Source organism: Mesitornis unicolor, unplaced genomic scaffold (genome assembly GCF_000695765.1).
Source record: "Mesitornis unicolor isolate BGI_N332 unplaced genomic scaffold, ASM69576v1 scaffold5844, whole genome shotgun sequence".
Lineage (NCBI taxonomy): Eukaryota > Metazoa > Chordata > Aves > Mesitornithiformes > Mesitornithidae > Mesitornis > Mesitornis unicolor.
The window spans coordinates 20,620-36,475 of NW_010179290.1; the positions used below are offsets into that span (position 1 = coordinate 20,620).

The 15,856-nt window shown below is 41.7% G+C and overlaps 1 protein-coding gene across 1 annotated transcript in view; it reads right to left on the reverse strand.

The window, feature by feature from the left end:
* Window positions 1–15,324, reverse strand: part of PCNT (pericentrin) — a gene marked incomplete at both ends in the record, with an annotated part of 23,878 nt that extends 8,554 nt beyond the window's left edge. Inside the window, 11 exons of the mRNA XM_010182711.1 lie at window positions 325–475; window positions 1,149–1,362; window positions 2,016–2,211; window positions 2,652–2,825; window positions 3,105–3,302; window positions 8,171–8,325; window positions 8,771–8,867; window positions 10,039–10,566; window positions 13,634–13,669; window positions 13,768–14,886; window positions 15,154–15,324. Coding sequence (XP_010181013.1) covers window positions 325–475; window positions 1,149–1,362; window positions 2,016–2,211; window positions 2,652–2,825; window positions 3,105–3,302; window positions 8,171–8,325; window positions 8,771–8,867; window positions 10,039–10,566; window positions 13,634–13,669; window positions 13,768–14,886; window positions 15,154–15,324 — 3,039 coding nt within the window. The remainder of the gene's footprint in view (window positions 1–324; window positions 476–1,148; window positions 1,363–2,015; window positions 2,212–2,651; window positions 2,826–3,104; window positions 3,303–8,170; window positions 8,326–8,770; window positions 8,868–10,038; window positions 10,567–13,633; window positions 13,670–13,767; window positions 14,887–15,153) is intronic.
* Window positions 15,325–15,856: the final 532 nt, after the last annotated feature.

A 15,856-nucleotide genomic window follows, 5' to 3' on the forward strand; every position in this document is an offset into this window, starting at 1 on the left:
GACAGTACAAAACTGATCCCAAGAATGTGAAAGTGTAAGAGCGTCTGTCCAAGATTTAGGGGCCAGCCCAGCCCTGAACCACAACAGGCTCCAAAAAGTGTATATCTTTTATTTCTGCATGTGCAATTACGGAGGATAACTGAAAGCTTTAATTCTGTGAAAACAAAATAAATACTATGCACATTCAGTAAAAGTTAGGGTTGTTTTGGTCTTTTTAAAACAGTTATTAAACAAAAAACATTGGACATGAAAGACTGCAAAAAGAACCTGTTAACTTCATGCACCAAGGGAGGTGAGCTGAAGCACTGAGATGAAGGGCATTACCTCCAAAGCCTTTGTCTTTTCATCTTCTGCTTTCTTATGCTGAAGCTGTTGTTCCTCAAACAAACCTTGTAGCTCTGTTTTCCTCAGACGTTCTGTCTGCAAGTCTTCAAGCGCAGCTGTCAAAGCTTTTTCTTTTCTCTCCAATTCAGAGCTGCAAAGTTCAAAATGACACTTCTGTCTATGTGCAGAACAGAACAGCCTTCACCAGCAATGCAAACAACACATTTTGGGTTACTTTTTGTGAGTTGGTCTATTGATTTGTTTCTTAGATTTGTTTCTGATTTTTTAATAAAATCACAGCTATTTAGCATCTGAAAACATTCACCTCCCATCAAGCAAAGCTAGCATTACTCTGTTTAGTAACAGTGAGAGATAGCGAGAAGTTATCTATCCTGGCAGAGCAAAACTGTTGTCTTGTGAGAGGAAAGACACTGGCATACACTAGGAATAAGGTTGGAGGTGAGAGGGAGAAGACAAAAACTATACAGAAGATGAAAGGCAAACAGAACTCCCAACCAAAAGACAAGACAAAAGCTGCAGGAGTGGGGTACATCAGGGATACAGAGATCCAGTCTGCTCACTTATACACCCGTACAACACGCACTTGTTTCCATAATCTTCTCAGTCAAAGCTACTGAAAAGGTAAGTGTGCAGATTTGAATTTAAGAATAAAAAAAAGTTTAAGCAGTTAATAAAGAAAAATGAACATATCCATGAGAAGTGAGAGAGGTTAGTTTTCCTCCTTGTATTTCCAAGTGGATCCAATGACTCTTTCAGACCTGTTGATAAATAAGATAAAATAACTGAATAAATCTACCGCTCACCGTAACTGGTTTATTTCCCTCTGAAGCTCTTGTAGGGATTTCTGCAGCCTGTCATTCTCTTGCTTACTTTCATAAAGCTCTGATTTCAGGGCTGCTTTTTCTTGATTCAAGAGTTCACATGTTTCAGAGGCTCTCTTCTTGTCCTCAGACAAGGTGCTGTGCAAGTCACTTACGATAGATTTTACCTGCTGAAGCTTATATTCTAATAATTCAACTAGGATAAGAAAATGTTAACGGTTATTTGTATTACAGAAAATTTGACAATATGTTATCACAGTTACACTGGTTCAAACTGGGGGAAAAAGAAGTCAGCTGTATTAAAGTACTCTTGTCTGGAGAACTAGTTTCTTTTCCAACAAGATATGAATCAGCAGGAAGATGCACATACACACTGCAGCTCTGCTGCTAGTGGGCCACGCAAACTGAGAACATGAAAGCTGCATGAGACTGAGAGCCATTGGGATATACTGTCAGCAGCCTGCTACTGATGGATTCTAAACCTCATTAAGCAAATCCATCCATTCATTTCTAACTTAAGATCTATAGAATTCCTGAAGGGCAACGAGGGTATTTTACTACCCTTGATGGGTTTTTTATGTGTATACACTATTTAAGAGTCACCTTTCAGTTCTTGCACTGGATTATTTTAAAGCTTCTCTTTGATTTTCACAGATTTTTCTTAACTTCTAATATTACAACAAATTCCTTCCTCTGCTAAAATCGTAAGAAGCCTGAGTGTATTAGCAAAACTGAAGATTTGTACAGCATCTGCTTCTTTGTAAGTCCTTTTTTTTTTGCCTTTTATCTTCTAGGCAAAAAAGGAAACTGATGTAGAAGACTAGATAACAAGAACTCTGCGATTACCACCTTTCCTCCGAAGCTGGTGTTCTTGTTTGCTCCCATGATCTTCCACGTTGGTAAGGGTTTCCTGTAACTGCTGTAGCTTCTCCTGGTTCTGCAGATGTGCCATGCGTAGCTGAGCTCGGAGGTCCTGTATTTCCGAGAGCAAGCTATTGCGGTCTGAGGAGAAAAGGTGCTCTACAACCAACTGCCTCTGCTCCTCCTGAAAACAAAACAAGTTCTATTAAATCTACAAGGCTGTTACTACAAACCAGCTGTGTAAACCTAAAACCTGGATATTATCAGCAAAAAAATCCCAAACAGATTCAGAGGTTGCTTAATATATACCCTTTGCAAGATAAGTCTGTGAAGCTCTAGATGGGATTCTTCCCCTTGTCCCTTTTTATCGAGTATTTCCTTCTCACTGTCACAATCTTTCTGGATGCCAGCTAAAATATTCAATTGACTTTGTAACACAATAAACGAAGTTTGAGAAAAATCGTACCAAAATACAGATCATAAAAGCCTACTGATCCCACGCAATCTGGATTAATGCACAAGGTAAGATTAAACAACGGCAGTAACAGAACTGTAAAAACCATTTAAGAATATGGGGAAATAGAAGAAGTGATTTATGAACATAATAGCAAGATATTTCCTTACTTGCTGTTTCATGATATACTCAAGTTTTTCCAGTAATGAACCTTCATCACCAGACCCAGGATTGGAGAAGTGAGACTTCAAGTCAATTTGCAACATATTTCTCTCCTTCTCAAACACGCTCTGTACTGCTTGCAGAAGTTCTCCTCTCCAATCAGCAGCAATACCTGAAAATTCCTGTCAAAAATATTTTTTTTTAAATGGCATCTCTCTCAATCTCTAACCCACTGTATTTCCTGTCACTACTCTGTAAGGGTATACCAATCTGTTAATTTAAGCAGACCAAAGGTGTCCAGAGGTCTGTTCAAATGTCAGAAAGGAAAGAGTGCCTTTCTTCTCATACATAGATCGATCGATCTATCTGTATACGCACACACTAACGACAAAATAATATACATTTTTCCTCTATATAAAAAACTGGTTATCTTGCTTTAAATGACATTTTTATTGTCATACCTTTTCTTTGCTATTTGCCACCCTGCTAAGGTAATCTTTCAGCGACCGTATCGCATCCAGCAAGGCTAAGACCTCCTTCTGCCATCCCTCCATCGCTGCTCTGGTCTGCTGAACATTTTTCAGCTCCGTAAAACCAAAGGGATGTTCTGACAAAGCCAATATTTTGCAGCTCTCCTCGTATACCATCTTCAGCACAGCCTGAGAAGACAAAAAAACATAATGCATAACTCTGACAGCGTAAGAGTGTGATGGGATAGCACTAGACAACAAAAACAAGAAGGGTGTGATACAGACAAAGGCACGCAGGTCTGCCCTGCTACTTGGCATGCTTCATAGACTAAGAATACACATATACACGTACAGAGTGAGCCAACAGCTACCAGGCAGTTTTTAGCTCCTAACAACAGAGTTCAGTATTCAAGAATGGAGACCACTGTATTCTTAAATACTGCATTCACAATGTTAAAGTACCAATGGCAGCCTCGACAGCATATCTTATTGATGTGTACACCAATGTGCTAGCATGCAACTAAGCCAAAGGACTGCACTTTGTTTTTGTTGTTTCTGAACTATTTAGCTCACTTTCCTAGGAATAAATTAAACTAAATTCTACCAAGTCTGAGAAGCCACGTTATAAACTCCAGTCATGCCAGAAAACTGGATTATATATTCAGGCAACCTTGGCTTAATTTGGCATACTATGTACAAATAACATCTCCCAAAATAATCAGCCTTAATAATTTATACAGTGGAAATTGTTTCCTCTGATATTGTCAGGAAGAATAATCTCTTCTAAATAAATTCTCTGTTCACAATCTGTTACATCATGCACAGATGTTTCCTGGTCTCTTTTCAAGGAAGGTCACTGGAGATTTAAGTCCTTGTCTACAAACATCTCATCAAAAATATCCCAGCCCTACTGTGGAGCTGTTTCTCACTGCTATTGCTTTAACAACAACAATACACAGTACTTTTCCTTAACTCTTGATATTCTTTCTTTGCACTTTTTTGAATGACTTAACTTCTGAACCATCTTGAGTTGCTTTTCTGTCACTGGAATCAAAATAGCGATCATTTCAAGAACCAGTGCTAAACGGTAAAAAACTTTACTAAACATTAACAACAGAAACACACCAAAGTGTTCAAACTAAACATTCAGTACTGGAATATGCACTCAGATCTTACAGCCAGTAGAGACTAGGTTGATGATTCATGAAAGAAAGTAAATTAAAAAATACTCCGCTTCTTACGAGCCTCTACAAGGCTGCTATAAGGTCTCTGCAGAGCCTTCCATTCTCCAGGCTGAACAACCTCAACTCTCAGCCTGGCTTCACAGGAGACATGCCCTCCTCTGGACCTGCTCCAATGCTCCTGTCCTTCTTACGCTGGGGGCCCCAAAGCTGGATGCAGCACTGCAGGTGGGGGTCTCACAAGAGCAGAGTAGAGGGGAGGAGAGGAGAGTAGAGCAGTCACCTTCTTCGCCCTGTTGGCCACACTTCTTTTGGTGCAGCCCAGGATATGGTTGGCTTTCAGGGCTGTGAGCACACATTGCTGGCTCAGATGCAATTTTTCATCTATCAGTGTACCCAAGTCCTCTGCAGGGCTCCTCTCAATCTACTCATCTTCCAGTCTTTACTGATACTGGAGGTGGCCTTGACCCAGGGGAAGGACCTTGTACTTGGCCTTGTTGAACCTCATGAGGATGGCATGGCCCCACTGCTCCAGCCCATCTAGGTGCCTCTACATAGCATCCCTTCCCTCAAAATGGCATGGCCCCACTGTTCCAGCCCATCCAGGTGCCTCTACATAGCATCCCTTCCCTCAAATGAGCCAACTGCACCACTCAACTTGGTATCATTCATAAACTTGCTGAGGATGCACTCAATCCCACTGTCTATGGCATTAATTAAGATATTAAGTAGTACTGGTCCCTGTACAGACCTTTGAGGGACACCACTCATTGCTGGTTTCCACTTGGACATTGAGCTGTTGACTGTAGCTCTCTGGACACAGCCATCCAGCCAATTCCTTATCTATCTAGCAGTCTACCCATCAAATCCATATTTCTCTAATCTAGAGGCAAGAATGTTGTGTGGGACCATGTCAAAACCCTTACAGAAACCCAGGTAGATGACATCACTTGCTCTTCCCTTGTCCACCAATACAGTCACTCCACTGTAGGTCACCGGATTAATCAGGTGCAATTTGCCCTTGGTGAAGCCACATTGACTGTATCTAATCACTTTCCTGTGTTGCATACACTTCAATGTTCCAGGAAGATCTGTGTCATAATCATACTGGGCACTGAGATGAGGCTGAAAGGTCAGTAGTTCCCAGGGTGTCTCTAGTTATCTATTGCAATAAGAATCACCCAGAATTAAATTTCCTTGAGGTACATGTCCTACTTCCCCATCTTCCCACACTATTCTGCAAAAGACAAATCATCCCATATCAAAATTGTCTTAGCATGAATCCAAAACAAAGTCTCACTAGCTACTATGAGGAAATTAACTATCCCAGATAAAACCAGGACACAGGGTCCTCTTTGTTACTCTTTTTAGAAATGGGTGTGATGTTTCCTTTTTTCCCCAGTCACTGGGGACTTCACCTGACTGCCATGACTTCTCAAAAATGATGATGAGTGGCTTAGCAACTACATCTGTCAATTACCTCAGGGCCCTGGGATTCATCTCTTTGGGTCTCATGGACTTGTGTATGTTCAGGTTCCTCAGGTGATGTTATCTTCTCTTATGATGGGAGGGACTTTGTTCCCTCAGTCCCTGCCTTGATGTTCAGGGACTTAAGATGTAAGAAGGGTAATTGTCAGTGCAACCTTGGCAAAAAAGTTCACCTCAGCCTCGTCAGTTGTCACTAGTTCTCCTGTCTTATTTATCGTGTGTGTGTGTCTACACACACATTTTCTTTAATCTTCTTTTTCTGTCCAACGTGCTTGTAGAAGCCTTTCTTATTCTTCCTCACATTCCTTGCCAAATTACCCTCCAACTGCGCCTTAGCTTTCCTGATCACATCCCTACACATCCAGGCAGCATCCCTATATTCTTCCCATGTTACATATGAATCCTTGGTTACACTGTCTGTGCATTTTCTTCTCACACTTCTGTTCAACAAGGGGGTCCACTCAGCCATGCTTGTCTCCTGATTAAGGATTTTGATTAAGAATCAAAACCTCTGGTGCTCTAAGAAAGATGTCCTTGAATAGCTGCCAGCTCTGTTCTGCTGCTTTATCCTTGAGGGCAGTTTCCCACAAGTCCCATCCACACATTCCTTAGACAACTGAAAGTTTGTGCTCCTATATTCAGACTCTACTCTGTTTTTCAAAGATAGCTCTGTAAAATCAATTTATTTTTTTCTTAACATAGAGAGGAAGCCTGCTGGTTCTCTGTCCTTGCCTGTCTCTTCTGAGCAGTTTACAGCCATCAATTGCATCTCTCCAATCGTGTGATTTGTCCCACCACGTTTTGGTTATAGCAATTAGATCATACCTTTTAAACTGCACAGTAACTTCCAACTCCTCCTGCTTGTTTCCCACGCTAAAAGCATCGGTATAGAAGCATTCACTTGGGCTGTCGACTGTATCACCTTTCTGAAGGAACATGCCCCGCTTCCTTTGTGGCATTTCATAGGTGTTTTCCTGTTGGTTCCTAATACAGTAGCAGCCCCTGGCTGCTCTTTATTGCTCAAAACTCTATCCCCTTCTCCAGCTAAGTCCAATTTAAAGCTCTCCCTATAGGTATGGCCAACTGAATGTGAAGACACTCTTGTCCCACTTGGTCAGGTGAAGCGCATCAGCTCCCAGTAGACCTGGTTTCTCAAAGGTAGATCCATGATCATAGAAACCAAAACCTTGACTATAGCCCCAGTTAGAGCCAGGCATTCACCTGGTCTTGTCCTCCATCCTGGACCCCTTTCCTCTGACTGGGAGGACAAAGAAGAATTACTAATTACAGATACTAATGCTTTATGTGCTTTTCTGGCAGCACTGGTTCTAATGCTAGTGGGTGGTTCCATCAACTCTGCACGGTTGGCTTTTCCTGGATCACGTCAGTTACTTAATGTGCCCTTTATTCTCCAACACCAGAACATCATGTCTGTTATGAAGAGCCACTGCAGAGGATGGGGGAAAGCTTCTCCCTCTGCCTTGAGCAGAGATGAAGGCCCATTCTCCATCTTGTGAGTTACTTCTGTCAGTCAGCTTGAGTTGGAGTTCAGGCTTACCTTCCCCTTTCACAGCCTTCCTTCATTGCACAGATTTTCCTTCATTTTGCTGAGCAAGCTGAAAGAATCTGCTAAACATTTTAGGAGAGAGCATTCACTTCCTAAGAAATGTATTCCTTCTAATTTCTTACTACTAAAGTTTCTTCAAGTATTTGAACTCCCTGTAGCCCACTGCACTTAGCCATGTACTTCTCACCAGCCTCACAGATGAGATGATTTGGAGCACCGAATTTCTCCCGTTCACCAGCTGGAATTCCTAGAATGGCTGAGAGCTTGTTTAGCTACTGCATCAAAATGAAGAGTCCCAGCCATATACTTTCCTAAACTTCCCTTACTGACTAGAGTACGCAATCCCTGCTTAGTCTTCTGTAAATATTCTTCATACTCCTTGAACTGACTCTGAAAGACCCTGCCACGCCTTGCAGTGGCGTTTCCACAGCTCTCCATCATATCAGAATGACCACAATAGGCAGGGAAACATGATGTCAGCTAACTATGCTTACTTACAAAACAGCTTTCTGTGAAGCCTCCAAGAAAAACCCATAAAACAGGTTAATTTGTCCTCGTACTGCAACATTCTGGAACATCACTAGTGCTGTCCTAGCAAAACTTTTTTAATTCTAGCAAGTACAAGCAGTCTTGTCAGTAAATTTGTCACATGACAAATCTGAATCACAAAAACTACTCAAGAACCATAATGAACTTGAAGTTTAAACCATTACAGAACAGTTCACAGTGTAAAGTAGCAGCTAAATCTATTTTACATTAGCATTTCATTTCCGCTGTTTCAGTTTTAGTTTGCTGGTACGTTTATATTAATCATATATTACCTTCAGCTGTGGTGAAAGCATTTCCTTTTCTCTCACTGATTCCATAATATCTGGAAACATTCCACAGTACCGCAGATAAGCCACGAACCTAGCATCCAGGTGGTCTGATGTTTGTAGCTCCTGTTTTAGTTTAGCTGCCAAATCTGAGCTGTCATCTGCAGAGAGAGGCAGCACCCACAAGCGTTACAAAGATGAAAAGAACTTGAAACCAGCATAACTATTTGCAAAATAACCATGATTTCTGCTACTAGTATGAATGTACAATCAGCTGAACTTGGTTGGTTGTGATCTCAACTAACTTAAATAAGTAAAAGGGCTGTAAGTTGCCTTTAGCACCACAGAAAGCGGTGCAGTTAAGTCAGGACTCACTAAAACCCCATGCCTCCTTTTCAATATATAAAGTTGAAAAGGTAAATGCAGACTTCCATTAGCAAAAACATACAGGTCTTTCTAAGCAAAGAAGCATCTGAAAAAGGCACAGCTTTCAAACAAAAGACATACCTACAGTGGAAGAAAATGGGAGAAAGAGGAAATGTTACAATAGTTTTATACTGAAGTTAACAAAAGGTCAAAGGAATCTACAAAAGAAGTTAAACTTACTGTTGCTATATCCATCGCTCATCGCATCTGTGGCAGATACTCTTGATCTTACATCATCTTGTAAATCAGAAGGGGTTAAATTATCAGCTTCTCTCATCTGCTTGGAAATAAATGTTCATATTAATTTAGTTTTCTGAATCCAGCTGTAGTGTATTCTGCATTTATAACAACTTGTTACTAGTGCAAATTTTAGCAAACCCCTAAGTACCAGCATTTGAAGAGTCCTCTCAACCAACCTTCTGAGAGCGCAAGAGCAATACCCATATTTTTACTGACACCACGTCAGCAGTGTGTAGACATGCAGGATGTAAGGGTTGCTGTAAGCAGCTCATTGATAGATTTTAGGGTTTGGAAGACTGTTTTCAATTATTAGAAGCAGCGCTGACAGTGAGAGAGGAACATCCAGAGCGTTAACAAGGTTCAACAAGGCCAAGTGCTGCGTCCTGCACTTTGGTCACAACAACCCCATGCAGCACTACAGGCTTGGGGATGAGTAGCTGGAGAGCTGCCATGCAGAAAAGGACCTGGGGGTCTTGGTTGACAGCCGACTGAACATGAGCCAGCAATGTGCCCAGGTGGCCAAGAAGGCCAACAGCATCCTGGCCTGTATCAGAAATAGTGTGGCCAGCAGGAGTAAGGAGGTGATTGTGCCTCTGTACTCGGCACTGGTGAGGCCGCACCTCAAACACTGCGTTCAGTTTTGGGCCCCTCACTACAAGAAGGACATTGAGGCGCTGGAGCCTGTCCAAAGAAGAGCAAGGAAGCTGCTGATGGATCTGGAGAACAAGACTTATGAGGAGCAGCTGAGGGAGCTGAGATTGCTTAGCCTGGAGAAGAGGAAGCTGAGGAGAGACCTTATCGTTCTCTACAACTACCTGAAAGGAGGTTGTAGAGAGGTGGGAGTTGGTCTTTTCTTTCAGGTAACCAGTGACAGGACAAGAGGAAATGGCCTCAAGTAGCACCAGGGGAGGTTTAGATTGGATATTAGGAAAAAATTATTTCCTGAGTGGTCAAACACTGGAACAGGCTGCCCAGGGAGGTGGTGGATGTGGTACTTCAGGACATAGTTTAGCAGGCGTGGTGGTGTTGGGTTGACGGTTGGACTTGATGATCTTAGAGGTCTCTTCCAATCTTAATTATTAAGTTAGTGGACCTACCTGTCTTGTTGTGCAAGTTTCTACTTGGCACCAATGACCCAACAATAATCCGAGGGGGCAAGAGCTGAGCAGTCTTGTTTAGAATTAAATCAGGTATGAAATATCACTTACCAAAACCTTCTTCTCCATATCTTGCTCATCATCAACAGAGTAGGTACTTTCAGAGAAAGCTGGAGATTTTCTATCTGCTCCCACTGCTGCTTCCTCACTGTCATTTTCATACAGGTTAGAATAACTCAGCAATACAGAATTATCTTCTTGCATGGATGACCTGGTGTGCATTGTTTCAAAATCGGTGCTTCCAACTTCCGAAAAGGGCGTCAGATGAAGCACCGGTTGAAGTTCTGTGCTCATATCTTGCTTTCTCATAATCTCAGGTGAGCCCCACGAAGCCGTATCTGCAATGAAATTCTGGAAGTCTTTCAAAGTATCTTTGCCTATGTTCAAATTGGGTTTTGAAGAATCAGGAGTTTGATGAATTTCTAACGTTTGCTGGCAATGCTTTTTCAAATCTTGCTTCTCTTCAGAGTTGTTGATCACATCCAATTCCTGAGGCAAGACATTTTCACATGATCGCTTAATCTGAGTTTTCGGATTTATATTGCGAGCTGTCAAGCCAAACATAACTTCATCTTTTTCCTACAATGAAGTAACACATATTAATTGTTTAATAGAATTTAAATATGACTTTACAAGCTGAAAAACATGCATTAAAAAAGATTTCTCAAATTTAATAGTTCTATCTTACTATTCCCAGGTTTTACATAAAAATGATCTGACAGTCCAGGATATTTTATATGCCAGTTAAACAAGCTTTTTAACAAGTATATCATCAGTAGGAGAAAAAAATATCTGTACAATAAGCAAATGTATTTCTTCAGAGCTGACTTTTGTATCAGTCAGGAAAAAAAGAGTATTCCTTGTAGCTGTGTAGATAATCTTCCTACTTTCAAATAAACACAAATCAAAATGTGTTGCTTTCCTAACTGGACAAATCTCCTGAATTATCTTAAGCCTTAATTCATGACCCAGGGCACCAGGAAAAAAGTTATTAAGAAGTCTACAGACTGTTCCTATGCCTGCCATTCCAATGCAGGAGAAACTGGAGACCATCTACATCTAGTCACTGGAGGGAAGAGCAACATCGATTCTCACATCCCGACAGCCATACAATCCAACACGTTATACCTAAATTTTGGTAAAGCCATACTTGTATGTTTTAGCATCCTGTTCACACAGGGGTACTCGACCCTTCTCTACCCTTCCACCCACCAACCCCTCTACTTCCCTCAAGCATCAGTCGACAAGCTTAGGGCTCTACTGATCAGCAACACTGCAGGCTATTTCTCAAACTCTGACTCCACAAAACCAGACACCCTAGGTCAGACCAAAGTCTATCTGCCAAACCACCACCTCTGGCAGGGGCCAACAGGGAAACACAGCCAGCGTGGACACAACAGCTGCCCATCTTCCTCAGTTCTTCAGATCCTTGCACACAATTAGCCATTTCCCAGCCTGAGGGTTTAGGTATCTGAAGGGCCACAGAACCTTTCCAGCATTTTTCTCCACCGTGTGAAGGCAGGGTCACTAAACAGGCCAAGACCAGACTTCCACCTTCAAACTGCAGAGACATCAAAATGTCAATACTGTGTCATGGAGTATGCAGATACATCCCTGCATACCTTGCTACAAGGGCTCTCATTAAGTCAGCATTTCTATGTAAAGAGCTTTCTTCCCTCAAGGCCTCCTGACATTATTGGGTTTTTTCCTATGACCTTAATACTCTTTTTAACAAGCAAATGTGTCACAGACATCATGGGAAGGCTGTTGTTGCAGAGTAGCTGCAACAACTTCAACGAGTCCACCTGCTTGCTCCAGAAGTCAAGAAGTCAAACCTTCTCCCTGTCTTTCAGCCTGTGAACCTGTTACTCACCCCACCTGGAGGCTGACATCCAAACAGAACATCTCTGAAACACATGAAAACACCTTTACTCTCATCCTCCTAACCTCAGGGATCCAGTGTGGTAGGACTTGCCATCACCAAGTGATTAAGGAACCCTAAGGCCAGTGTCCAACTCACTGTAATTGCAGGGCCTACCAATGCTATTAACACAGACACTCCTAAGGGAAAAGTAGACATAGGCATGCTCCTGGCAAAGGCTGTGCCTCTTCTGTGGCAGAAGGGAGACTTCAGAGCATATATTGAGCATGCCAAGCTGCAGCTTTTCTTCTGATGCCTCCACAAGTTACACAGAAGGTCTGGCTGTCCTGCTCTCTCCGTTTTTAAATCTTCAGGCACTGAATCCTCTCAAAGCCTCCTCCAGTAGACAACTACATAGGAAGTTAGGTGGCTACGCTGTGATGCTGCCTTGTATACACACATTCAATGGTTTAATGGACATCATTCTGCACAGGTCATTCAATGCTATTCCCATCTGGTCTCTTTTTCTGAGGGATTTCTCAGACGGGTCCTGAACATGCAGTATCACCTAGGCAAATGGCACTGATCCAAACCAGAACTTCTAAGCAAATGGAAATATAAACACCAGTAATGATCACACATTTTGCATAGCTACACTCTTCATTTCTGCTTGAAAAAGAAACAAGTGATTTTACTTGTAACTAGTAACTATCCTGTCTTTTTTTAAATAAGAAGAGATGGCATTCAAATATAATTTAAATAAGATACATCCTAAACGCATTGGTGTATCTCACAGATAGCAGACAAAGGCCTAATAAAAACCCTGTTACCACTGAGTAGGTTTTAAAATGAAGAACTGAATCCTGTTGTGATTTTTGGGCTATGAAGCAAAATGGCAAAATAATAGGAAACATTCTGTAACATCATAGAAACTTTGCAAGTAGGACTTTCCCATGAGTGATACCAGATATGAGAGAGTGTCACAGTAGATACAGATTTCTAAAGGTGGATTATATATGATAAATGCATTTTCAAGTAGTTCCCCAAGACAGTCATAAAGCACAGCAAACCTAGTCCTAGTAATGGACAAGTAGTGATGCATTGACTGTGGCCAGCTGCCAGACACCCATCAGCTGCTCTCTCACTCCCCCTCCTTAACAAATCAGGGAGAGAAAATGAGATGGTAAGAGCTCATGTGTGGAGATAAAGACAGAGATATCACCTAGGAATTACTCTTACAGGCAAAACAGAATTGACTTGGAGAAAAGGTACTTAATTTATTGCCATTAAAGTAGAATTGGATGGCAAGAAACAAAGGCACACACTGAAACAGCTTCCCCTCTGCCCTGCCTTTCTCTCTAGGCTCAATTTTCCTCCTTCTTTACAAAATCCCCTACCTCCTCCCTTGCAGTGTGGATAACTGCTCTAGTATGGTCTCTTCCATGGGTTGTTTCTCACACTTTTCCCCCACCTCGCTCCTCACTGGCTGTGTAGCATTTTGCCCTGAAACATGATTTTGTGGCAGTGCTATGCACATGGCTGATGGGCTCAGCTGTGTCCAGCATGAAACAGCCCCAGCCTTTTCTCATAGAGCTCCTCTGCAGCACCCCACTGCCACCATCCTGCCTCCTACACCTGAGAGATATCTTAGGATCCATCCAACACCAGAAAAACTGAGTGGATAAGGTTTCCACCCATCCTTGCACTGTTCTTAGACCTCCCAGGCATCTACCTCTGGCTACTGCTGGCGAGACTACACAAAGACAGACCCTTCAACTGACTCACCACAGCCATTTTTATGCCACAGTATTCGTCTTCATCCTTAGAGCACCGAAAAGCATACATTATGGAGCTTTATATGACACATAACATTGGATTATTTTAAAAAACAGATGACTGTTAAAACACAAATCACATACCAGTTTATCAGTAGGGGAAGCCAGCACTGCAGATGATGGATCAACATTTGCTTCCGGTTCTTTCAATGCCTCCATTCCTTCTTTAAGGGCTTTGCCGTTTCTTTCTCTCCGGCAGGACGTCTTGAAAAGGTTATTCTCTTCATGATCACGTTGCTCCTTTGGCTTGTACAACTCCAACTGTGAAATAAGTTCACCTCTTTCCAATCGTAGGGCTTCAAGCTCTTTCACATAGGCCTCAATTTGGTCTTTCAGTTTTGCAGTGCTACCTTGCAGCTCATTGATTTCTTTCTGATAAGCTAATTCTTTCTGATTCAGGGCTTGCACTTGCAAACCAAGCCTAGAAACTTCTAACTGAAGACTATAAACATCTTGAGCCTGACTTGCATCTCTTTTTTCCAACTCGGTTTGAAGCTCTGCTGCCTTTTTTGTTAAGTACTGCAACTTGGTTGTCTCAGCTTCTCTTTGATCTGCCATCGTCTTCATTTGCATATCTTTCTCTAGAATATTTGCTTCCCTTTCTCTAACAGCATCTTCAAGTTCTTGAATGTGAGAAGAAGTCATCCTTGCTTCAGCCTCTTTCTGAGAAAAACGTTTTTGGAAAAGGCTGTGCTCTTCCTGAAGTGCATTGTACTGTATTCTTAAAGAGGTTAGCTCTGCAATGTGCTGCTCTGATGACTCTCTTAATTTTTGGCATTTTTTATCCAAAATTTCCACTTCCACTTTGAACTGCAATTCCCTCTCTTCTAGTTGCTGCTGCAGAGCTTCTCTAGCAGTTGAGACAAGCTCTAGTTCCTCCTGAAGTTCTCTCACTTTGGAAAGCAGCAATGCATTTCTTCTGTTTGGATCATTTTCCTGACAATCTCCCTGTCCTTTCCTCAACTCATTCTGAAGATTTTCCACTGGCTTTCCCAGTGCAAGTTGATAGAGATCATCTTGATTGTCACTAACTTCATGACATACTGGTCCAAATTGTGCCAGCTCTTTTTGAAGTTTCTCAATTACTCCATGGAGTTGCTCTACCTCTTCATCTTTGTCCTTACGCAGCCTTTCCTGGTCACTGTGAAGGTGTTCAACAAGTGATCTGAGTTCTTCAATTTCAGATTTCTGGTGTTCCACAACCTAGGCAACGGGATCAGGTCTGAATGTTACAGTATGTAGGCAGAATTACTATTGAACATGAAGTTTAAATTACAATTCTCTTCTGAATCAAGCAGGCATTAATTCACACATTTAACAGCAGGAAGAATTGCACACTTCAGCTAGTTGCTAATCAGAACACTTTCTGCTCTCCTCAGAGAATTATCAAACAGATTTCATTTATGGTAAGGTTCTATATACTTTACTTCCCTCCAAATCAGGCAATGAACACAAAGTAAGTGCTCTTACTTTACTCCCCAGAGTATTCTCTAGCTCATGCTGGAGCCTCTTCATCTGCTCATTCAAGTGATCGATTTCTTGATTCTTTTCTTCAAGTAGTGCTTGTGGGAATGACAAAGCTGAGGAATCACTAATGCCCAGGTCCTGATCTTGCTTCACATGAAGTTTTGTTAGATCCTCCTGATCAGAAAAAACAGCAATTAGAAATTACTTACTTTCTCTCCCAAACTAATGGCAGAACAGAACCTAGGGCTTTACTTAAACATTCCATTACTATGAAGAACTCAAGAACACAACTACAGCTACTTTGTTTAGATTTTTACCACAGGATTAGATTGCCACATTTCTCAACTGTCAAGGTTAGAGAGGAACACCCTGAGCTGCCAGACTGACAACTGACCAGTTTTCTAACTTGCAACATTTGTTATGGCTGTAGAGGTCAGGGAATGCACACAACTGTATGACAACACAATAGTTCATAACCTGTCAGGGCTAGAAATAAGCTAAGCTTTATATTTAAATCAAATGAGTGTGGAAGATAATGCCATAAGCATGAATCTAGAGTATCAGTGCTTTCCTGTTCTATGACAACCAGCGCTTTCCTGTTCTATGACAACCAGCATTCACCATGTAACAGTAATGGTTATATCAATATGCCCTTGACAAGAGAAACAAGCTCAGTACCAGTAACATCATGTCATGGTTTAGGCCC